Source organism: Drosophila grimshawi, unplaced genomic scaffold (genome assembly GCF_018153295.1).
Source record: "Drosophila grimshawi isolate 15287-2541.00 unplaced genomic scaffold, ASM1815329v1 contig_1367, whole genome shotgun sequence".
Lineage (NCBI taxonomy): Eukaryota > Metazoa > Arthropoda > Insecta > Diptera > Drosophilidae > Drosophila > Drosophila grimshawi.
This window is the reverse complement of record NW_025062889.1, coordinates 11095968-11118965: the sequence shown is the minus strand read 5'-3', so window position 1 is coordinate 11118965 and position 22998 is coordinate 11095968. Positions and strand designations below refer to the sequence as shown.

Genomic DNA, 22998 nt, shown 5'->3' with positions numbered 1-22998 from the left:
TTTGACACCCGCTGTTCGAAATGATCGCTGTTGTTGCTGCATTTGCACTGCTTCCGATTTGTGTATATATATGTATACAAAAATGTCCCTTGTTGTTGTAAAAAGTTGAACTGCTCTTATCAGCAGCAGCTGCGACCACCGCCCTCTCCTTTTTCTTGCACGTTCAATGTGCTTTGGGTCTGTTTTTTTTCGCTTACGCTCTCTGTCCCTCTCTGCCTCTCTCTTGCTATTTGTATTTTTGCAACACGGCAGCTTTTGTTGCTGTTGTTGTTGTACAATAACTTTTGCTGCCGTTTGCCTCCTCTGCTTTTCTTTAGCTTTGTTTTCAATGTTGTCGTCGTCGCTGAGCTGACTCGCATTTAATGTTGACTCTCTCTTCCCCCTCACATTGCCTTCCCCTTCTCGTTTGCACTCATCTCGCATAAGCTGCTTTTTGGCGAGCGAGCGAACGAAACGAACGTACGGCCGACCGCCGCCGCCGCTGACGTTGAGCAGCAGCATCCCAAAAAATTGTTTCCATCGATTGTAGAATTTTGTGCGCCATTGCCAGATACCCCTCCCCGCAGCCCCCCACCATTCCCCTCTCGCAGCGTCATCATTTCATCTCTTGCTGCTGTGGCTCTTTTCCTTTTCCAAGTTGTTTTGTTGCCGTTGCCGTCGTCGACGACGCCACACACTTGGCCCACTCAGCTGTTGTTGCTTTTGTTGCTGCTGCTGCTGTTGTCGACTGTAGCGAACCTACGACCAGTTCCCTTACCCAAGCACTGCGTCCCGCCCTCACTCCTCCTTCTCCTACTTCTGCTGCTACCACAGCATGTGCGTCTATCTGTGTGTGTGTGTGTGGCGGACTAGCGTGCCCCAAACTAAAACGTAGAAGTCGTCGACGTCGTCGTCGTCGTCGCGCCTGCATATATATATGCTATATACACACATACATACACACACACACACACAAACAAATACATATATATGTGTGTGTGCGTTTGTATCTCTTCAGCTTGTGCGCGTTTTTGTTGCTTTTATTATATGTATGTATGTATGCATGCGAGTGTGTATGTGTGTGTGTATTTTTTCGCTTTTCTCTATGTCCCGTGCTTTCAGCCAGCGCGTCGGCAACGGCGACGGCCAACAACAACACCAACAACAACAACAGCAACAACAACAGCAGCAGCAGCAGCAACAACAACAACAGCAGCAGCAGCAACAACAAGCACCTTCCTTTTACCAGCTCCTACTGCCAACGAGACTGACGCCTCCCCCCGCTCCCCACCACTCACTCTACTAGCACGCCTGCCCGCGTCCTTGTGGCCTTCCTCCCGCCCGTATGCCCAGTCACCAGTTTCCATCGTCATCATCATCATCATCAACGGCGTCGTCGTCATTATTATCGTCAGCACTGCCATCAAAAGCCCGGCAGCCAGGCAGGCAGTCAGCCCAGGGACGGCAACGCACGTCTCACACCACTCCCCGCCCCTCCTCGCCCCTACCCTCGCCAAAACAGCTAGCGCCAAATGGCTGAGCGAGCGAACGAACGGTTGATGGAGTGCCAGCAGTAGAGGAGGAGCAGCGGAGCAGAGAGAAGCATAGAGAGAGAGAGAGCGAGTGTGCTGTGCTGTGTTGTGCTGTGCTTGTGCAAGGGAGAGAGAGAGAGAGAGAGAGGCGTGGGGCGGTTTGCGTGCGGTGGCGGCATGAAGCCGGGGGCATGGCTCTGTATATGTATATGTGTATATATTTATGTGTGTGTGTGTGTGCTTGGGAATATAGAAGTGTGTTTGTGTGTGCATGTATTGTTTGTGTATGTGTGGGCTGCTGTTGTTGTTGCTGCTGTTGTTGTTGTTTCTGCTGATTCTCTGCCGCTGTTGCTGCTGCTGCTATTGCTGCTGCTGCTGTTGCTGCTGCTGCTGTTTGGGGTTTTTGCTATCAATGCTGAAGCGGCGCGGCCTACAAAGAGCGACGACGAAGTTGCCGCCGCCGCAGCCGCTGCTTACATTGTGTGTGTTGTTGTTGCTGTTGCTGTTGTTGTTTCGCAAATCGATAAACGATGTCCGGGACTGCGGCAAAGCCAAGCGCTTTGCGTGTATGCCTCTATGTCTGTATTGTGGTATATACACACACATATATATATATATATATATATATATATGCCTGTACATATGTATGCAGATAATTATGTATGTATGTATGTGTGTGTGTGTGTATGTATGTATCTATGTAGGACCCCAAACATGTCCCGTGACTGGTCAGCAGCGTTCAGAATTTTGATGCAGTTATCGCTGCGCCGCTCACCATGTAAACTATGTAAAGGAAATACATATGTGCATACATACATATATATATATATATATATGTATCAATACATACACATGTATACATGTGCTTACTCAAGCTTGGCAACAGCGCTTTGGATTCAAAATTCCATATAATTTCCATTTCAATTCATTATAATTCAGTATTTAGAAACATTAGTCGTATTTTTGATTCATATATATATATAAATTTGGTAAAGATCAAGATCTTAAGTTCAATCTTAAAGTATCTCTCTAAAATTTAGTTTCTTAAGCCCGAACTTTGTCAAAACATTTTTGAGCCATGATCATAACTTAGTTAAATACTGCATATCATATGTACATATATTTCAAAAACTTTGTTTACTCTAGATTAGCAATAGCGCTTTGGTCAAAGCATCCATATTATTTCTACTTTATCATATCTTTATATTTCAGTATTTACAAATATTAATCGCATTTTCAACTTGTAAGCTTTGGTTTGTTTTATTTTTTATATGTTTTGTAAGATCTTCAAGTATCTATCGAAAATGTAGTTTCTGAATTCAAACAAAGTTATCTAAACATAACCAATCCATAATCATGACTTATAGTTAATTGCTGCATTTATTATCACTTATTATAGATTCGTGAAAATGTCGACCTTAGAGGTCCATCTAAATAATATTGCGTTGAATATTAGCAATCCCGTGCACCCCGTCTGTTGGGATGACTTTACTCGTGTCAAAGAGCACGTGCTGCATATTATGCGCCTGCAGGATTCAGACTTTCGTCAGATATGCCATAAGGATATACTCTTTGGTTAGTGTGAGTATACTCGATGTATAGGAACATAAACATATATATATATATATATATATATTCATATTCATTTTAATTTTCATATTCCAACAGGGAGTATGGCGCATGGTATAAAAGCTTGCATCCATCTGGTGGAGGACAGGCAGCTTCCCGAATATGCGCATCTTGACTTTTCCGCGGCCTACTACGATAAAAGGATTCTTGATCGCTTAGCCAATAATAATCGCAGATTTCTGAATCGCGCCTGCCTCCAGAATTGGCTGCAGAATGTCTTTGTAAATGCGCTGGACAAGTATGGCAACACGGTGAACGGTGCCTTGGGGAAATACACGCTGGGCTACAAGTGGCGTGGCATAGCCCATACCATTGAGGCGGTTTCGGAGTTGCGCTCATTTTGCATTGACTTTGTGCCGGCCGTGAAGATTGATCTTTCGCCCGAAACCTTGCATGCACTACCAAAGGGCACCAGTGGTCCGGATAATACGAATTGTTTCACGTTCATAATGAGCAATGAGCAGGCTGAGCTGCAGAATATGGCACGTTTCGGTGAAAATGTGAGAGATGCACTGCGTCTGCTGCAAGCCTTTCGCAAATGCCAATGCTGCGCTGCTATCGCTTTGTCGCCCTGGACATTTGGCTGCCCAGGCGTCGGGGTCTCACCACTGTCGCCCAAATGTCTGTCTCTGAGGTCTTCCTCACGGTATATGTACTAAATCAAAATCATCAACATCATCTCAGTCATACGTTTCAATCAATTTGTCACTTGCAGTTGCTGTCTGATCTGTGTGATGCATTCAAGGCGAATCATCTGCCCAGTGCCTGGCACTCGCAAATTAATCTATTGGACACCCTAACGCCCAGCCAGATGACGCAGTATACCAACAAACTTCATTTGGCCTATCACAAGCTCAATTCTTATAGGTTCGATAAATATCTAAGTTATGCAACTTGTGCCAAACACTTTAAGCAGCATTCAGCTGGCAACCTTTACATTTACACTATTATTAATATTATTTTGACCAATACGACATCAACTTTGTTTGTTTAAATGGAATTTGAACTTTATGGTAAAGCTTACAACATTTTATACTGAATCATTTATGTTTTCAATGAACATATTAAAATTAAAATTATTTTTCGATAAATAACTAATTTGAGTGGATAGATTAGAGATGGAATCGAATCGGGAATAGAGAATAGGCAAATTTTAAAAATCACTCAAGAAATTGGAAAGGATCAAACGGAATCGAATTCAAATACCGACGCCATATCTAAAATAGTTTCTGTGAAAATGAGTTTTGATTTTTGATTTTAATAATACACATTATTTAACATGTGCAAAGTTTTATTAACAAATGAAAAATATATATATTGTATTATGGCTTAAAATTATAGACCATCGTTTTGATGAGTTATTGGACCGATTGGCCTTATTAACTCCACATCCTCGGGAACTGGGATCGTGTGTGTCTGATGTCTATCCTTAACTTGTAGCTGAAATAGCACTTGTACCAGAACAATTACGTAATTAGCCAATGCATTGAAGATCTGTAAGATATATACAATTTATTGCACAATCATATTTTATAATAATTTCGTTTTGGCAATTGTCTTTTGAATTTTTATCTCGAAGGTTTTTTACTAACTGAATAAATATAAAAAAAAAAACAATTTTGGAAACATGTCGTATAAGTTATTTAAAACGAGAAAGAATTTAATGTATATAACAGAATAAATAAAAAAAAACTGACCATAAGGCAAAACCATTTCTTTTTAATTTGAATTTAAAATATATATCGAATAAATAATACTTCGAATATGGGAATAGTAACATGCATACCAAGTAAATCAGGGAAATGTTGATGGGAATACTGGTTCTAGTGGTAGCTATGTGCTTATTATGCATACGCCAATACTGAAAGCACTCCACCTGATCCCGTGCGCTCGCCAGATTGCCAAAATGTGCCGCATAGTTGCTCAGCAGACGCAGGCAGTTCCGTTTCTGGGAGGGATTAAGGTGTCATTAGTTACAATAAGGATCTTCTGCAAGGGGGATTTCTTACCTCACGTTGCAGCAAATAGCCGTAGATGCTGGTAATTATCAGCTTGTAGAAATACGTGACCAGATGCAGTGATATGAATGCATATTGTGTATCCCACGGCTCATGGACGAGCACCTTCTGGCAAAGCATATACACAAAACAGGTCATGTGCGTAAAGTCGTAGAAAATTCCAAAGGCAGCCACAGAGCCAAACACGTCATTCACATCCCTTAAGAGCTGAGAGCCGCGCTTAGAGAACTGAAAAAGCTTATCCATGTTCCGCTGAAGCTCAATCGAATCGACTCCAGCTGTTTTTCCAGCTGCCTGATACTGCTGACCCACCAGCTTAATGATTAGACGAAAGCGTATGCGCAGATAGTCCATGAGGGCAATGTGTATAAATGCAATCCCTCCGACAGTCGTGGTCATCACGGAGTAAGCGCTGGCAATCAGTATTGTGGACACATAGCCACAGGCGCAGCGAGTCGAGTCAAACATGAGAGCCAGTGAAATGAGCCCATAGGCACAAGCAATACCCAAAGTGCCATACAAATATTTGGAGCGACTGCGATTATAGCGCCAGCGGACATGTGCAAACTTCGCCGATATCTCCGTGTCCAGCAGCTGCATGCTGATCAACAATTTAATATGACGGGAGCGGTGCGAGTCCATCGAAATACAGTAGCCCACGAAAATGATGATAGAGGAGATTGCCTCCCACGTAAAGATGATCTTGACCAGCGGCGACAAGTGGCTAAACATCGCCTGCGACATTTGCGGATCGGTCAGCTTAACATAAATTCCAGCCAGGAAGGCAAAGATTAGACCGAAACGCACAACGAGCACGTAGAGGACTCCCAGCGGGGTTGATTTGGGTCCACCATTCTGGTGACTATACAAACGAAAGGTAGTGATGCCCCAATAGAAGACAATACTGTACAGGCTGTCGTAGCAATAAACGAATCCGTCTATCCCTGACGACTGCATCCTTACAACTGTATGCCTGCAGAAACACGCATTTGAGCAATTAGCTCCTTAAATGCCTTTCGATAAAAATCGCGTTGAATTAATAATAATTGAAATCATTTTTTGACATATCGTATCGGCTATCTAACGGATATATATATATATATATATACTCGTATATATATTTGGATATGATTATTTCATTGGGTATTGTTGTCGTTGTTATTTTATTAACTCCACATCCTTGGGTACTGGGATCGTGTGTCCCTGATGAATATCCTTAGCTTGCAGCTGGAACAGCACTTGTACCAGAACAATTACGTAATTAGCCAATGCATTGACGAACTGAAAGATATATAATATTTATTGCATAATATTTTAATAATATTTTTTAATTATCTGGATTTGAAATTGTCTTTTAAATAATAATGTCACACCTACTAATTGTGAATAAATAAATTAAAAACACTTGTTTTTAACAGATGGTTTTTTAGAAAGTAATTTAAAAAACGAAAGCAGGATTTAATTTAAATACATATAATTATTATTATTATTATTATATTATTTTCAAACTATAAGTCAACGAGATCAAATTATTTTAATTTAAATTTGAAATAGAAATAAAAATGGCATAATTTATGAAAAAATAATTGTTTGTCTAAGCAAATACATATTTGATAAATATATAGCTGAAATATTTATCGAATAAATAATACTTCGAATATGGGAATAGTAACATGCATACCAAGTAGATCAAGGAAATGTTGATGGGAACACTCTTGCCAATGGTAGCTATGTGCTTATTGTGCATACGCCAATACTGAAAGCACTCCACCTGATCCCGTGCGCTCGCCACATTGCCAAAATGTGCCGCATAGTTGCTCAGCAGACGCAGGCAGTTGCGTTTCTGGGAAGGATGAAGGTGGTGTCGTCAGATGTAATAAGGATTTTGTGCAAAGGAGATTTCTTACCTCACGTTGCAGCAAATAGCCGTAGATGCTGGTAATTAGCAGCTTGTAGAAATACGTGACCATATGCAGCGATAGGAATGCATATTGTGTATCCCACGGCTCATGGACGAGCATCTTCTGGCAGAGCATATACACAAAACAGGTCATGTGCGTAAAGTCGTAGAATATTCCAGCGGCAGCCACAAACCCAAACACGTCATTCAAATCATTTAAGAGCTGGGAGCAGCGCTTAGAGAACTGAAAAAGCTTATCCATGTTCCGCTGAAGCTCAATCGAATCGACTCCAGCTGTTTTTTCAGCTGCCTGATACTGCTGACCCACCAGCTTAATGATTAGACGAAAGCGTATGCGCAGATAGTCCATGAGGGCAATGTGTATGAAGCCAACCCCCCCGATAGTGCTGGTTATCAAGGAGTAAGTGCTTGCAATTAGTACTGTGGACACGTAGCCACAGTCGCAGCGAGTCGTATCAAACATGAGAGCCAGTGAAATGAGCACATAGGCACAGGGAATACCAAAAGTGCCATACAAATATTTGGAGCGACTGCGATTATAGCGCCAGCGGACATGTGCAAACTTTGCCGATATCTCCGTGTCCAGCAGCTGCATGCTGATCAACAATTTAATATGACGGGAGCGGTGCGAGTCCATCGAAATACAGTAGCTTACGTAGGTGATGATACAGGAGATGCACTCCCACGTAAAGATGATCTTGACCAGCGGCGACAAGTGGCTAAACATCGCCTGCGACATTTGCGGATCGGTCAGCTTAACATAAATTCCAGCCAGGAAGCCAAAAAGTAGACAGAAACGCACACCGAACGCATAGATGACTCTCTGCAGGGTTGATTTGGTTCCACCATCACCCAAACGAAAGGTGGTGCCACCACCATAGAAGAGAAGCCTGTACATGGAATCGTAGCAATCCACGAATCCGTCTGTCCGCAACGACTGCATCCTTAATACTGTTCAAAACCGGAAGCACGCACGTCAACTTTTAGCTCCTTAATTGCCTTGCGATACAAATCGCTTTTTATTATTTAATAATTGAAAACATAATTTGCCAGTTCGGCTTATTTAGCGCCCAATACATATACACACATATTGTGTCGTCTATCTAACGGCTATATATATATATAATATTACTTCATATAAACGTATTTAATTGGCGTACTTTAGTTCTAGTTCGTATTGTTGTTGTTATAGTTGTTGCTAAACTGATGATTTTTTTTCTTCATTTTTTGTTCAAATATGAAAGATGCTTTCGCCTGTTGTTGTTGCTGTTGTCGCCGCTGTGGTTGTGGAGGATGTTGTGTGTGTGGTGTGTGTTTTGTTGGATATTAAGGAACATCAATCAACTGGTTGTGTGTGTTGCGTATCCCTATTCAAGTTCGACGATCCTTCTTGTCGCTGATAGCACCGTTGGTATGCGCATGATTGTGCAAATCGGATTTTTTGCGTCGCAGCGTTTTCTGCAGGACATGCGCATCCGCTGGCTCGATGCGTTTGTAATATTGCTCTTTGGTGTCGACAATCTCAAAGCCAAATCTCTTGTAAAACTCGATGGCACCATCATTATTAATTTGCACATGCCTATGAGTGTAAAATGTATAAATATATATCGTTGCTATTATAACTAATGGCAATCTACTCACAGAAAGATGCTGTCGAAATTGCCATCCTTTTCGGCATAGTTGAGTATGTGCTCGAACATGACGGTGCCGATGCCCAGTCGTCGATATGGCGATAAACAGCCCAAGGTCATGATGTAGAGGCGACGTTGATTGTCCGTCGTATCGATGCGACAGCAGACGGCGCCAACAACAATATCGTTGTAGTAGGCAAGCTTGGCCAGTTCGCCGGCTTCCAGCACGTCCACGTAGAATTTGTCATTGTAGCTAACGGGGAAGACGACAGTGTTGAGCTTCTTCAGTTGCTTGATGTTGTGTGGCGTTACGTCGCCCAATTCGATACTGGATCTGTAAGAAATTCGACAACACGATGATACATATTTTTTTCTTTTTTTTTGGTTGCCTCGTTCACTTTTAGGTTAGGGTTTTCGGCGCCCTTTTGGATGGGTTGTGGTCGCTGCGCGAGCTAACGTACTTACCTGGTCATTGTTTTTGTTTGGCTAATTATTGATGCTTTAACAATGCGCTTGGCGCTTTAATTTTGTGTTTAGAACTGTTTCAAATTGGAATAAAACGCTATTATCTTGGTAAACTATTTTTACGCATTCATCGATATGTTTATCGAAAATGCTAAATATCGACAACAGAAAACAGCTGTGAGTATCTGTGGGAAGTGTGACCAGCTCAAAAATTACCAATTGTGAATTAATTGTTGCATGTGTTTTTGATTTAACAGGGTGACAATTGTCACCACAGGTCACACTGCGTCGCGTTTTGTTGTGAAAATTGTGATTGAATTAAGGGCAAAATGAATCCGAACATGAATATGATGCAAATGTCGGGGCCACCCATGATGCAAGTGTCGCCGATGATGCAGTCATCGCCACAGCCAATGATGCCAACTGGTCCACCCGGTCCCGTATCCCTGCAACACCAACAACAACAGCAGCAACAGCAGCAGCAGCAACAACAACAACAACAGCAACAACAGGCGGAAAAATTGGACAACATTTCGAGAGTGAAAAGTCTTTTGGGACCGCTTCGCGAATCCATGTTTCTCACCATACGCTCGAGTGCATTCACACTGCAACAGAACAATCTGGCCGATAATTTGAAGCGGGACACAGGGGGACACGGGCACATGCCGCGCTTCGACAAGCACCTGGAGGACTTCTATGCGTGCTGCGACCAGATGGAAGTGCATCTGAAGACCGCCATTCAATGCATGCAACAATTGACATCGTCGCAGCATTATCTGCCTGGCGCTGTGACTGCCATGCGCATGGATAACTTTATGACAGATAATCCCGCCGGTCACATACCATATCCCACTTATTTGAATACGGTTCGGGTGCATGTGCAGTCCGCCAAGGATATTCACGATACGCTGATCAGTGCTGCCCAAAATATATCACAGGCCGATTGATAATTGTAGTACGCTTTATGTTTAATTATAATGAATTACTATTAAGCTTATGATTTAAGTGAAATTATACTAAACTCAAGGTTTTCCTATCTTACGAAAACTTTTAAATAAATAATGTTAAAAGAAATAACTATATAACTTGAGGTCATTAAAGTTGATTTTTTAATGCTTCGCACAATTTTCAAAACAAAAACCGCCATCTATACGCTAAAAGCATGAACTAAGAAATATCAACAAGACAAAAAGGCGCCAGTGCTGTCAGCCTGTTTCGGAACATTATATTGTTTTTTCTCTGGTCACACTAAAATCTGACAGCAGATTGTTTCGGCATTTAGCGCCTCGAATTTTTAGTTGCGTCGTTAGCTCTTTTTTTATTTCGTCAGCAATGACGAGTGTACGCAAAAAGAAAAAGCATAAATGCGACTCGAGGGCCTCTGCCCAACTGCGCAAATGGTTAACCACCCCAAAGAGCACAAAGAGGTATATAGCGTCACTAACAATTATTACAATTCCGATCTGGATGCATTTGAAGTGTTTTATTTGTAGTGCGCCGTTTCCAGTCACATTCAAAATGTTTAGCAACGTTGTGGAAAATCTGCCGGACATCGCCTTCCAGATACAGTGCGCCGAGATTGGTGCGACCAACAAAACATTGGATGAGTGCGCTCAATGGTATTACAATGCCTTCTATTCTGAGCCCGCTGTTCGCTCGAAATACGAATTCCGGCTGAGATCCTGCCCACTGACTGTGAAGGAGAAGTTGCTGCAGTTGCCGGACGGAGTTGTTCCAGCCGATATTGAGAAGGATACTGAGCAGTTGGAGACCGAGGATGGCGTTGTGGTCAAAGTAAACAGGTGAGCTAAATAACATAAATTTATACATTTTTTATAAATGATTTTGATTGATTTTCAGATTCGGACGATTCCTATTTCCCGTTTCGTTGGCCACTTTCGAGCAGAACATCGATAGGAAGATGGTGCTCGACTATCTTGTTCGCAAGGAGACTGATAATGTGAAACAACGTGCCGTCATGTTGTCCGATGAGGCAACGTGTCGGAAGCTCGTGCGCAAATACTACAATGCCTTCTACATCTTTCGAAATCAGCATAATCTGGACAAACGGAATTTTAAGGAGGCGCCAGCGGCACTGAAGACGCAGCTGCTGAAAATGGGCTCACCGCTGGATGAGCAAGCGGTGGAAACATTGAGGAAAAAGTCAGAGTAAGTTACAATGCTTTAATCCTCGCATAATCTGCTGATTATCATTTGAATCCGCGCAGAAAGAAGCAGGGCAAAACGACTAAAGAACTGCCCCAAACCACGAGTCAGCCGAGCAGGTGAGTTGAATGCCAGCAGCATATGCTGATAATTAAATATCTCTAGTATTTGCAGCTTAAAATCAATTGTGAGCTATGTCGTTTTCGAGAAATACATCACAAATATCTATGATATCGTATTTCGACTAAAGGTCAACGAACCCGAGTATGCTTACAAGGGATTTGAGGAATGTGCCCATGCGTATTATTTGTCCTTCTATTTGACGCCGGAAATACGCGACACTTATCCATATCAACTGGCAGGCTGTACGACTCGACTGAGGAACCTCATACTCGCTCTGCCGAGCGAAGAGGATGCCAGGATACTGCGACAAATGCAGATGCAGAGCGAACCGTTGCCAGCTGCAATACAGCATCAAGTTGAGGATCAAGTGGACGATGCAGATGTTGACCGACAACCGACGGACATTGTTCAATTAGAGGATCCTCCAAATATCCAACAAGCAACGCAAATTGTCCTTTCTGAAATGGTCGATCAGCCGGCAGTGGACTGCGAAAAGTAGGAGTTGAAGTAACCATATAAATAACTGAACTATATCCCTGATTATCTTCTACAGACAGTTGTCGCCCGAGATTGAGATTGTTGCTGCAACTGATGAGCAGGCGTCTCTCCCAGTCACGCCTCCAGTTACATTCAAAGTATTTCAGCGTTTCGTCAAAAATCTTGATGAGATTGCACAACAAATGCTGCGCAGCGAGGAATATCAAGGCAAATCGAAAGATGAGTGCGCCTTGGAGTATTTTCAGCAATTTTATGCAAATCCACAAATACGCGTTCGCTTTGAGTACGAGCTCAGAGCATGCCCGGCCAAGATGCGAAAAAAACTGCTAAGTTTGCCAGCAAAAGTTGTCGTTTCGTCTGATAAAATCATGGACGCTGAGAAGGACTGCAATGATAACCAAACTTCGTTGCCATCCGAAAGGAATCTGATTACAATCAATGGTATTACCTATGAATATCCAGTTTCTTTGGAAACATTTCTGCGCTATATCAATTACGATGAATTGAAAACTCAAATCGTTAAGACCTTGGATAAGCAAACAGGCAAACCAGCAGGCAGCAGTTCGTGTGATGATCAATTCATTAAACGCTTCTATTATACCTTCTATTTGGACGATAGATTGCACCAAAAATTCAAAAACCATTTTAATGCAGCCCCAGCAGAAATTAGAGAAAAATTAACGCAATTGGCAATAGCAGTGGGCAGCGAGGAACAACAGGAGACGAACAACGTACTTAAGTAAGATTCTCGTTGTTAGTCAAATTGAGTGAATTAAAAAACGCCAAATCTATTAAAGAACGTCAACTGAGTTGGCACTGGAGCAGACACCAGGGAAGGCGACGGAGAAAGCAACAGAGGAGACACCGGAGCAGGCGCCGAAGCATGCACCGGAGCAGCCACCGGAGCAGGCAACGGAGGAGAAATCGGAGCAGCCACCTGACAGCGCACTGGAGCAAGGATTGGAGCAGGCACCGGCGCAGCAACCGGAGCTGGCAACGGAGGAGAAATCGGAGCAGCCACCTGACAACGCACTGGAGCAAGAATTTGAGCAGCAACCAGAGCAGGCAGCGGAGCAGGCACCGGAGCAGGCAGCGGAGCAGGCAGCGGAGCAAGCAGAAACTGAGAAGAACTGGTAATTACTTAAATATATACTGAAAATTTAAAATCAGTTTGAGCGTTTTAACCAATTGTAGTGATGTGGAAATGCCTGAAATGATCAGTTCTGGTTGCGTATTCGATGTCGTTATGGATCTTGGCAAGTATGAGAAATCTTCTTTCTTCTTTTGAATGTTTATTAAAAAGTTGTAAAATCTATTTTATAGTGCTGGTCGTTATATGTTTCCGGTGTCTTTTGAAACGTTCGAGCGTTGCATAAACTACGGTGAACTAATTAGGCCATTGTTGATGCGTGTCACAGAAGACGAGTCACAATTGGCGGCGATGGTACCAAATTCCCGACATCCACAGTGTCAGAAGATCTTTCGAAGATATTATCGCTCGTTCTATGTGCGTCCAATCGTTCGCACCCAATATGAATATCGATTTGCGAATGTGAGCGAACAGTTATTGTCTAAACTCTTGGCCTTTGCTGTGCCGCTGAATGAGATTGCCAAAAAACATGTGGATGAAGCTGCAAGGGAAATGGCACAAAAGGTAAATGAAGAAGAGGATCAACTATTCAAAACCTTTCCCGTCTCGTACAAAGCATTTAAAAACTGCTTTACGAATCTCAATGGAATCGTGCAGCAAATGATGAACTGTGCGGAGTACAAGGATAAATCTGAAGATGAATGCGCCTTGGAATACTATAAAGCTTTCTATACGGATCCACAAATGCGTGAAAAGTTTGAATACAAGTTGAAACCATGTCCGGCTACACTCCGAATAAAACTGCTAAAGATGCCAGAGGTTGCTGCTGCTCCTACTCAACAACAAGCTGAATGTGAATCTCAGCCCCAACGAGAAGAGCCTGTGAAAGAAGTGACTGAGATTCCCACCACCAACATGGATATGCTGGTGCAGAGCGAGAGGATTTTGATAACGTTGAAGGACATCACTTATGAATTTCCAGTTTCCTTTCAGACGTTCACACGTTGCATTAACTACGACTCGGTACGGGTTGAGCTAGCAAATACGCTATCGACAGACAAACGGGACGACGAACATATTTTGGAGAATGAGCGCAGTGATCTGCGAATGCTGAGGCGCTTCTATCACTCATTCTACACCGACAGGCGAGCGCGCCATTTGTGCAATTATAATTTTGATGCTGCACCCGTTGACTTGCAACAGAAACTGCTACAGTTAGCTATACCTTTGGCCAGGCAGAGCGATAATAAAGCGTCAAGTGTTGCAGTCACCGAATGTGCCTTAGCCTTGCCACAGGATTCACTCGCAGTCACTGAACCACCAAGAGTTGAGCAGCTGGCGGCAGTGGCACAGTCGCAACCCAAAACGGCCATTCAATATCCCTTGTCGTACAATATTTTTTCAAAACTACTCAAATTGGATGAGGTTGTCAAGCAAATGCAGCTGGAGCCGCAGTACGCCCAGATGAACGAAGATGACTGCAAACTGGCCTACTTTGATGCTTTCTATCGGACGCCGCAGATACGAGATAAATACAGGTGCATGATGAATCCGTGTCCGGCTGCACTGAAATCAAGATTGTTGGAAGTGCCACAGCAGAAACCCCGGCGGGATCCAGCAGCCGTCAAACTGAAAACCAGACAAGCACTGTATGCAGCCAGAAAAGCAGAACTTGCCAAGTAAATAATGCGGCTCAACTTTATTTAAACCTGATTTAACAATCTCTTTTTTTCAGAATGGAAAAGTTGAATGTGGTTCGTTATACGCCCCACAATCTGTCAACGTATATCGCGCGGCGCATAAAGTGCCCCAGGATATGCGGTTTGTTGGAGAAACATTTTGTGGGCACGAAGAAGCAACAGTTGGTTAAAGAAAGCACAGAGCGAAATGCAACAGCAGCTGAAGGGTTAAAGGATAATCAAGTGAAAGCAACTACTGAGAACGAGACTGTTGCAGATGCGCTTGCAACTTGCGCTGAGGAGATTGGTGAAGCCGTTGCAAAATGTACATCAACAACAACAACAGCTATAATCGCAACAAACATAGCAGCAGCAACAACAGTTGCAAGTGTTGCAAGCAAAGCGGATAATATAACAGCGGCAACTGGCAACACAGCAGCAACAGTTGCAAAGAGCGCTACAACAACAGCAGCAACTGTAACAACAACTGTCAGCACAACAGCAACAGTTGCAACGAGAGACTCAACAACCCCAGCAACAGAAACAACAACTGCCAGCACAACAGCAGCAGCAACTGTCAGCACAGCTACAACATCAACTGGCAACACAGCAGCAACAGTTGCAAAGAGTGCTCCAACTGCAGCAGCAACTGTGACAAAAATTGTCAGCACAACAGCAGCAGCAACTGCCAGCACAGCTACAACAACTGGCAACACAGCAGCAACAGTTGCAAAGAGTGCTCCAACTGCAGCAGCAACTGTGACAAAAATTGTCAGCACAACAGCAGCAGCAACTGCCAGCACAGCTACAACAACTGGCAACACAGCAGCAACAGTTGCAAAGAGTGCTCCAACAACAGCAGCAACTGTGACAAAAACTGTCATCTCAACAGCAACAGTTGAAACGAGAGCCTCAACAACTCCAGCAACAGCAACATCAACTGCCAGCACAACTGCAACCATAACTGGCAACACAGTAGTAACAGTTGCAAAGAAGGAGCTCTCAACAACAGCTGCTAGCACGACGACAACAACTGTAAACAGTACAACTACAATTTCGTCAGCAACAACAACTGCAAGCAAAGCAACGGCAACCACTACTGAGACAACAGCTGTGACAAGGACAAGTGAACAACTCTTGAATTTGCTGATGGAAGAGGGAAGCAAAGCGAGCACCGCTTCACTAGCAACAACTAGCTTGAACGATGCAACAGCTTCCGCTTTTTTCAAGGACAGCAGCAAGGTAATAATTAAACGTTTATTAAAAACCATAACTAATTTGTTATTTCCATGCAATAGGAGCACAATCTCAAGTATCTGATATGCACGAGTTATGGCCTAAAGAATACCATTTGGCGTATCCTCTCGTCTTTGAGCTATAAGGAATTCGAGTTGTATACGAGCATCTATGAGGACACGTCGTTCTACAAGGATGCGAGTATTTTGGGAAAATGCTATAATCATGTGCTGAGCAAGGGAAACTGGCCGATTAATCTGCACGTCAAGTTGCAAAAGCTGCCGCAACTGTTGCACAGCAAAGGCATACGACTAGAGTCCTTCGATTTGGGTCAGTTGTCGCCAAAGATGCTGCATTGGACCGAACTGGTGCGGTTCAGCAATTTCTATGAGATTGTTGAGCAGGAGTTTAAGGCACGCACTGGCCAGGACATTGAAGATATGCAAGAATTGCACAATGAGATTGTGGAACACTATACGCTGTGCTGGGCACACGATCACTGGCTATATCAGGTGCCCCAAATAACGGCCGAGGAGCTAACTCAGTCACTTAACGCGATGCAGCAGGTGCCAATTGAATTCTCGGAACCGCCTTCTACAAGTGAGTGTAAATAGTTTTTAAATGCTACAATTTGTGTTAACCAGTTTCTTATTTTAAGTGCCACTGTGCATGATTGAGGATTGCATTGGCTCATCTGGCGAAGTGGTCGCCAATAGCCCAGAGCAAAATCCAACAGAGCTTCCTCCTCCCAATGCAGGTCAGTTTTGCTCTTGTAATGTTAATGAGTAATTAAATGCAATTATTTTCTTGTCTATAGTGCTTGAGGATTCTAATAATTGTCCGGCGACACAACTTGATGCATCGCTCTGCCCGCCATGTTTTGTGAACATGGATAGTATCTGTCCGGCCTCACAAGCGGCGGACCCTCAAAACGATCCGCTCAATCAGAGCCACACGCAGCCGGCAATTGTCATCAAGAAGGAGCCAGTTAAATTGCTGAACATGATGCGCTTCTCGCCCAGCAGCAATGTGAGCGGGGAATTCAATTGCGAACTTATAGCGTCGGAGGATCAAATCATCAATATCGACAATGATGAGGATCAACAAATAACCGCCGATCTTGCTTGCTTTTCGATGCCTAATTCACCTCCTGTTGAAGGCTTGTCTCAACCGCAAGATATAATTCAAGAATTGTTTTTGGAGTTGCTTCCAACAGTTCCTTATTCAGAGATAAAGTGGCACTCTCCAAATCCCCCGTGGACACCCTCAGTTGCCGGGCAACCGAGTCTAACATCAGTAGCAGTGCAACAACAGGCAGAGCCAATTCCAGCATCAGCTCCAGTGCAACCACAGGCAGAGCCAATTCCAGCATTAGCTCCAGTGCAACCAACAGCAGAGCCAGCGCCAGCGCCGGCGCCAATCAGAACCGTGCTAGGCAAACAGAAGGCGACAGCAGCAGCAACAACAGTGCCCAGAAAAAAACTACGTTTGATGACGGACAATGTGCCACAGTTAAGGCACGAGTTTCGTCCGTTGCCGCTTATAGCAATGGTACGCATCGAGCCGGATGGATTTGCCGCGCATGCAAACAAAAAAATGTCAACGCAGGAGTTGCCCACAGGTTCGAATCGTGTCAATCAGGAGCCGCAAGGATCCGCCGCGCCTACAAACAATGAGTTGCCGACATACCAGCAACTGCAGGAGTTGTCCCCGAGTTCCAATCAGGGCAGTGAGGATCAACCAGCGATGACTGCTTCCCAAGCGCTCTCCACAGACAATACACTGTTGGCGTCTTCGCAACTGCAAAATTTGCTGGACGCTCCATTTGTTAGTCAGCGCAAGGTAAATTTAGTAATAGATGAGATTAGTGCTAGTAATACGCAGCAAGAAACCCAGGCGAGGACACAAGCCATGCTTCAAAGACCAAAGATCATCGTATTCCGCAGTCTGCAGCGATTTATATACTTTGGCTGTCTGACGACGGCCCACATTAGCAAATATCACATTAACAGCCTTGTTGTGGGTGGTGCCTATCAGCAGGCACTGATCTCCGTTCATGGACAGCTCTGCAATGTCTATGGTCCATTGCTGGAGTCCTTGTTCTCGTATTGTACGCCCAGTTTGCTGGCTGATCTGCAGTATTTGCTGTCGGAAGTTGGCGAGTTTAGCTACAATTTGCACAGTTCCTTGAAAAAGGATGCCACTGTAGATTTACGCATGCGAGTCCTTGCCATTTTCATGCGTGTGGCGAGTCCTTTTGCCCAGTTTAGTCTTGAATTCGAGAACGAGACGCGCGAATGGGCTGCCTGTGGTGTTGTGAATAAATCAGTGAGTAAATCCACCAAACGAAATCCCAAATGTGATGTTAGCTCAGTAATACGACCTGAGATACTCGAACGTATGCGACAGGTCAAGTGTTTATTATAAAATCTATTTATTATATCATCTTTTTTTTAAATAAAAAGGAAACTGATTTATACACTGTAGTCTCACATGTTTGTTTCTCTCTTTTCAGAAGCGATAATGATAGTAATTGATGTAATTATGTGCCTGCTGTTGAGTTCTTTTCAAATTTGCTGTCATTTAAATCTTTAAGAAGTTAAAGATTGTCAATCAGACAGTCGAACCTCGATAATTGTTACTTTCTCATTCAAAATCAGTCTCTTAACCATTCATCAGTTTAATTATGTATTTATGTATGATATTAAAATTGTTTTGAAAATAAAAGAGGCTTGTATTACTGCATTTATTGCAATAGAAACTAATGAAATAATTTAGGTATGATATCATCAATCTCCAATAACTAAATATTTATTTTTAATAGTTAAAAATCGTATTCCTACGATCAATATTTTTTAAATTTTTGATTTAATTGCTATCGGTAATCAGTTGAAAGAGATCCGGAAAGTGATCCTTGATATTCATATGCAAAATGCCAATTAAGGCGCAACTATTATTTTGGTGTGGGTATCTAGACACAATTAAGAGAACAGAAGCGCAGATTTTAACAATAACAACTGAGAGGCGCCAAAATAATAATGCTTAAATGGTGTTCAATTTATATGACGAAGGTTGGGGAAGTGTTTGAAGTATCATAGAATTGTTTTGTATTATTTTCAAAATGCAAGCTGTAGATTCCCCACAGCAATATTCTGTTGCAACGCAGAAAAATTTATGGAGAGTATGACATCAATTTGTTTTTATATTTTTAAATAAAATAAATTTAATCTGTGCAAATTACAAATGAATTGTTATTAAAGCGTCGATTGTAAAGTGAATCAATGGAGACAAGTACTAAAGGGAGGATTATTTGGATTTTACTCTGATAATATTAGACATCTATATCTTATAAGACAGTTTTATGTGCAGTTTTTTTTACTTTGTACTCGAAGGCAATTTCAAATTTTAAATTAGCACACAGATAGGCAAAAGACGAAAATACTTAAAATACTTTTTGCATGTTTGCCATTCAGATTACCATCCATGTAAACACAGAGTTGTTTTATAGCTTCTGGCAGAGTTGCTTTCCCAATTTAAAGCTGTAATTGGCGCGCTTTTTAAATATCCTAGCAGCAACCGTAGAAGGTTTAGTCTAAAAATTATACTGAAATTATATTAAATTAAGTCAAAAGAAACTATTTATGTAAATGATTGTAATTGAGAATAATTATGTTTATCATAATTCAATAATTATGTTTATCATTTAACATAGAATGTTTATTTGATGACTGTTTGCTGCTGCACTAACAAATGTCAACCTAATGAATATATATAGAACATTTTATAACATTTTGATAAATATGTTTACCTTAACCCTATCATCGGTGCCATCTCGCACAACCCTTGCCCCGCTGTCCACACCACAAATATGACACACATACGGAACACAAAACAAACAAGCAACCGAAAGGAGAACAATTTAATTAGCGATGACATGTTGTCATTTAATTTTCTTGTAAAAAGTGTAATTAAAAATGTGCGCATCGCAGCTGGAGTGGCAGCTAGAAACAGTTTCAGTGGCAGTGCCAGGGGCAGGGACAGGGGCAGGGACATTGTCTGTAAAGTTTGCCGCAACCGTAAACAAACATACACAGTGCGATCATATATCGGTTTGGTCGGGTTATAAATCATATTGTTGCTGCCTTCGGGGCTGCATATTAGGCTCTAAACGACGAGATAATCTATGGGCAATGGGACCCGTCTACAAAATGTTGCAAGTGGCAATAAATTTGGAAAATACAAAACACGCTGACAAAATTTTCCACATAAAAGGTGTGCGGCGAGTGTGGGGCATTACCACTACTTTTGAATAGTTGTGTGTGTGTGTGTGTGTGTGTGTGTGTGTGTAAGGGACTCTCTGTGTCCTGTGAGGACAAACTCGCAGTCACGTCAACACTTTCAACTCTTTTTCTAACTATAAGCTAAGCTGTTGTTGCCCTTTGTTTTGTTTTGTGTGCTTTGTTTTTGTTGTTTATTTTCATTCGTATCCTTTCGGCAATAAAAATTCCGCTTGCTATTTATCTTGATTGTCCCTTCGCTCAAGTCCAAGTCCTTGCCACGTCGTGGGGGCACTTCAATGTGGCATACATTGTGTTGCCAGCCAGCCCGAGCTGTGTCGCGTCGCTAGAAATTTTTTGCTTAATGAAATGTACATAAAACTAAATGAAATTAAGTTTCTGACGTGCTCGTTTTCCAAGAGGCCACCCCTCCTTAATCCTTGGTTGCGTTTCGCGTTTACTGCGTGTTTATTACCACAACGGGCATAAAATGCAAAAACCCGCGTCCACCAACATAAATGGCACAAAATGGCCGCCAACGCTGCCGCCTCCAATTTGAAGTAGCCAACCCTTTACCAGGGCAGCCGAGACAGTCCAGGACTGTCCAAGCTGATTTTATATCCCCACCCGCCACGCTCTGACAAAAAGGATTTTTCAAGCACTTAGCTTGGGTGGGGGGGAGGGAAAGGGAAGCAGCAACTTGCAGCTGCAAAAACCTCATAAAGTCGAAATTAAATAATTTGTCTTCTTAATTTTCAAATAAATTCTTCATCATCCAAATAAAGGAAACCCCAAGCAGCTAAAACAATTGTGCGCAAACAGAAAGCAGAAAAACAGCCAACCAGAAGCGTGGCGAAATCGCCGACAACAACAATAGCAGCAACAAACAAAACAAAACCAGTAAAACCAAGCCACCATCCCCAACCACCATTTCATCCACCCACCCACGCACACATCTCAGTTCGCCCTCCTGCCCCCATCCCGCTGAGGGCAGTCTCGCACTCGAGATGTTGCCGCGCAGGGACTTTTATTAAATTCGACCTACGCCATGCCATGAATATGCGAGCACTGCCTGTCCTTATGTTCTCATCCTCATCCACATCCACATCCGCAGCCGCATCCTCATCCTGATTCCCGTTCCCATTGCCATTCCCATTCCCATTCCTGTTTGAGCCGCCCTCGCGACAGTTTTCGTATTGTATTTTTTAATATGTTTGTCTGTCTGTCTCTCTCTGTCCGTCTGACTGTTTGTCTGTCTGTCGCCAAGGCACAAATAATCGTGTACACCATTAATCCTTATTTCACGGCATTGTTCTCATTTCCCCTCACCGCCCCCGGCCCAAGTTAGCAGCATCCCCCTTCAGCGACGCACAAGTGGCATGTAAGCGATTATCGCTCAGATAAATGTATGAAGCAGAAAAACAATAAATGTAAAAACAAATAAAAGGGTGTCAATGACTCTTGATAATAGAAATGATAGTCAACAAAAAAAAAAATAAATAAAATTAAAATACTAGCACCAATTTCGGTGATGCACTGCTCAAAATCTCCAACAAATTATTTGAAATCATCCTGTTTCGAAATGCTACTTCATCAAGCATAAACTCATTTTAAGATGTAAATATTTAAAGTGATATATCAAAGGAAAAGCAAATTATTAAAATGGTCCTAATGTCGAAATGTTGAATCTGTGTAAAGCTTGGAAATGATTGTGAATCGCAAATAGTAAAAAATATATATATCAAAGTAGGAGCTACAACAAAATTAATACAGCTGATAAAGTAAAAGACTCTTAACAGACTATATTCTTTATATTACTTTATTCTGTACTCTTAAGTAAATCTCTATAAAACTATAAATTCAATTGTAAATCAATTTAATACTTGATTAGATTGTTAGCTTCTGCTTGGTGTCATTTTCTTAAATTTTAAACTTATTTTAAAGGGATTTCGTGCTTTGAGGCATCCTCTATTTATTTCATTTGAGTTTACGTTTGGAGGAATGCCAGAGATTTGCAGATTATTTAAGTGATGGTAAATGTAGTAAATTCATATCAATTATTTGTTATTTAATGCCATTTACATGTTAATTTACGCTTGCATTGATTGCTTGAGATTTTCTCTCTGTGTAGATGAAATCTCGTGGCAAGAAACCAATAAAGTCCAACGACAGCTTTCAGCAATCACAAAACGATTTGTAGCACACGCACAGCCTAAAGCAACCAAACAAGAAGCAAGCCAGCAAGCAAGCAAGCCAGCAACCAACCAAGCAACTCCCCAACCACCCACTAAATGTCCTCGTGCTTGATCCTGGGCCAAGGCGCCCTCTTTCAATAGTTGCGCACGCTTTCCGCTTGGCCTAATTGCCAGATCAGCAGCATCAAGATGCTTGTGCTGACAATGCCTGATGCTGATGCTGTTGCTGCTGCTGGTGATGAGAATGAGAATGATGATGCTGCTCTGGTCCTGCTTGGAATGTTGGACTTTTTGACATATACAAATTTTCGGGGGCGCTGTGCAAAATGAAAAATGACAACATTGCCCAGGGTCGAATGACGACCGCACGCACAGAGGGTATAGAATAGTAGTGGGTTTCGGCAGAGGAGAAGGGTCTGTGAGGGGAAGGCCATGACTTTCGGCTGTGTGTGTGTGTGTGTGTGTGATCCCTTTTGCATCCTTTTGATGCTGCGAGGGTGCGAAACGTTTGAATGCGAAATTAAATGATAAAAGATAGCAAGGACACACGCACCGACGA

General features: G+C 42.5%; 6 protein-coding genes across 10 annotated transcripts; 3 read left to right on the top strand and 3 right to left on the bottom strand.

Annotated features, from left to right (window-relative positions):
• The first annotated feature begins 2908 nt into the window (after positions 1-2908).
• Positions 2909-4323, top strand: LOC6561341. 2 transcript variants are annotated; one of them, XM_043216257.1, is made up of 4 exons: positions 2909-3086; positions 3180-3786; positions 3856-3886; positions 4266-4323. In XM_043216257.1, the coding sequence occupies exons 1-4, from the start codon at positions 2921-2923 to the stop codon at positions 4284-4286; spliced, it is 825 nt and encodes a 274-aa protein (XP_043072192.1). In that variant the 5' UTR covers positions 2909-2920; the 3' UTR covers positions 4287-4323. The 2 variants fall into 2 exon arrangements, with proteins under 2 accessions (XP_043072192.1, XP_001986469.2); XM_001986433.2 differs by lacking the exon at positions 4266-4323 and having other exon boundaries at positions 3856-4109.
• A 790-nt stretch (positions 4324-5113) lies between these two features.
• Positions 5114-6115, bottom strand: LOC116805144 (putative gustatory receptor 47b). The gene has a single exon (XM_032735637.1). The coding sequence runs from the start codon at positions 6113-6115 to the stop codon at positions 5114-5116; it is 1002 nt and encodes a 333-aa protein (XP_032591528.1).
• Positions 6116-6293: 178 nt separating this feature from the next.
• On the bottom strand, positions 6294-8067 carry LOC6561148 (putative gustatory receptor 47b). Its single transcript, XM_032734849.2, has 3 exons — positions 7066-8067; positions 6840-7001; positions 6294-6439 (listed from the first exon to the last, which is right to left on the bottom strand). Exons 1-3 carry the CDS (start codon positions 8020-8022, stop codon positions 6317-6319), a joined length of 1242 nt encoding a protein of 413 aa, XP_032590740.1. The 5' UTR covers positions 8023-8067; the 3' UTR covers positions 6294-6316.
• Positions 8068-8070: 3 nt separating this feature from the next.
• On the bottom strand, positions 8071-9322 carry LOC6561147 (probable N-acetyltransferase san). The gene is made up of 3 exons (XM_001986431.2): positions 9176-9322; positions 8721-9044; positions 8071-8658 (listed from the first exon to the last, which is right to left on the bottom strand). Exons 1-3 carry the CDS (start codon positions 9181-9183, stop codon positions 8451-8453), a joined length of 540 nt encoding a protein of 179 aa, XP_001986467.1. The 5' UTR covers positions 9184-9322; the 3' UTR covers positions 8071-8450.
• Positions 9323-9444: 122 nt separating this feature from the next.
• On the top strand, positions 9445-10219 carry LOC6561233 (mediator of RNA polymerase II transcription subunit 29). Its single transcript, XM_001986430.3, has one exon. The coding sequence runs from the start codon at positions 9505-9507 to the stop codon at positions 10120-10122; it is 618 nt and encodes a 205-aa protein (XP_001986466.1). The 5' UTR covers positions 9445-9504; the 3' UTR covers positions 10123-10219.
• A 270-nt stretch (positions 10220-10489) lies between these two features.
• Positions 10490-18711, top strand: LOC6561350 (protein telomere ends associated). Of its 4 annotated transcripts, none has more exons than XM_043214659.1 (15): positions 10490-10602; positions 10669-10977; positions 11036-11344; positions 11404-11460; positions 11516-11528; positions 11592-11959; positions 12018-12701; positions 12760-13095; positions 13157-13222; positions 13286-14731; positions 14788-15973; positions 16030-16567; positions 16626-16724; positions 16785-17809; positions 18483-18689. In XM_043214659.1, the coding sequence occupies exons 1-15, from the start codon at positions 10508-10510 to the stop codon at positions 18489-18491; spliced, it is 6540 nt and encodes a 2179-aa protein (XP_043070594.1). In that variant the 5' UTR covers positions 10490-10507; the 3' UTR covers positions 18492-18689. The 4 variants fall into 4 exon arrangements, with proteins under 4 accessions (XP_043070594.1, XP_043070592.1, XP_043070587.1 ...); XM_043214657.1 differs by having other exon boundaries at positions 11507-11528; XM_043214652.1 differs by having other exon boundaries at positions 11507-11959; positions 18483-18711.
• The last annotated feature ends 4287 nt before the right edge of the window (positions 18712-22998 follow it).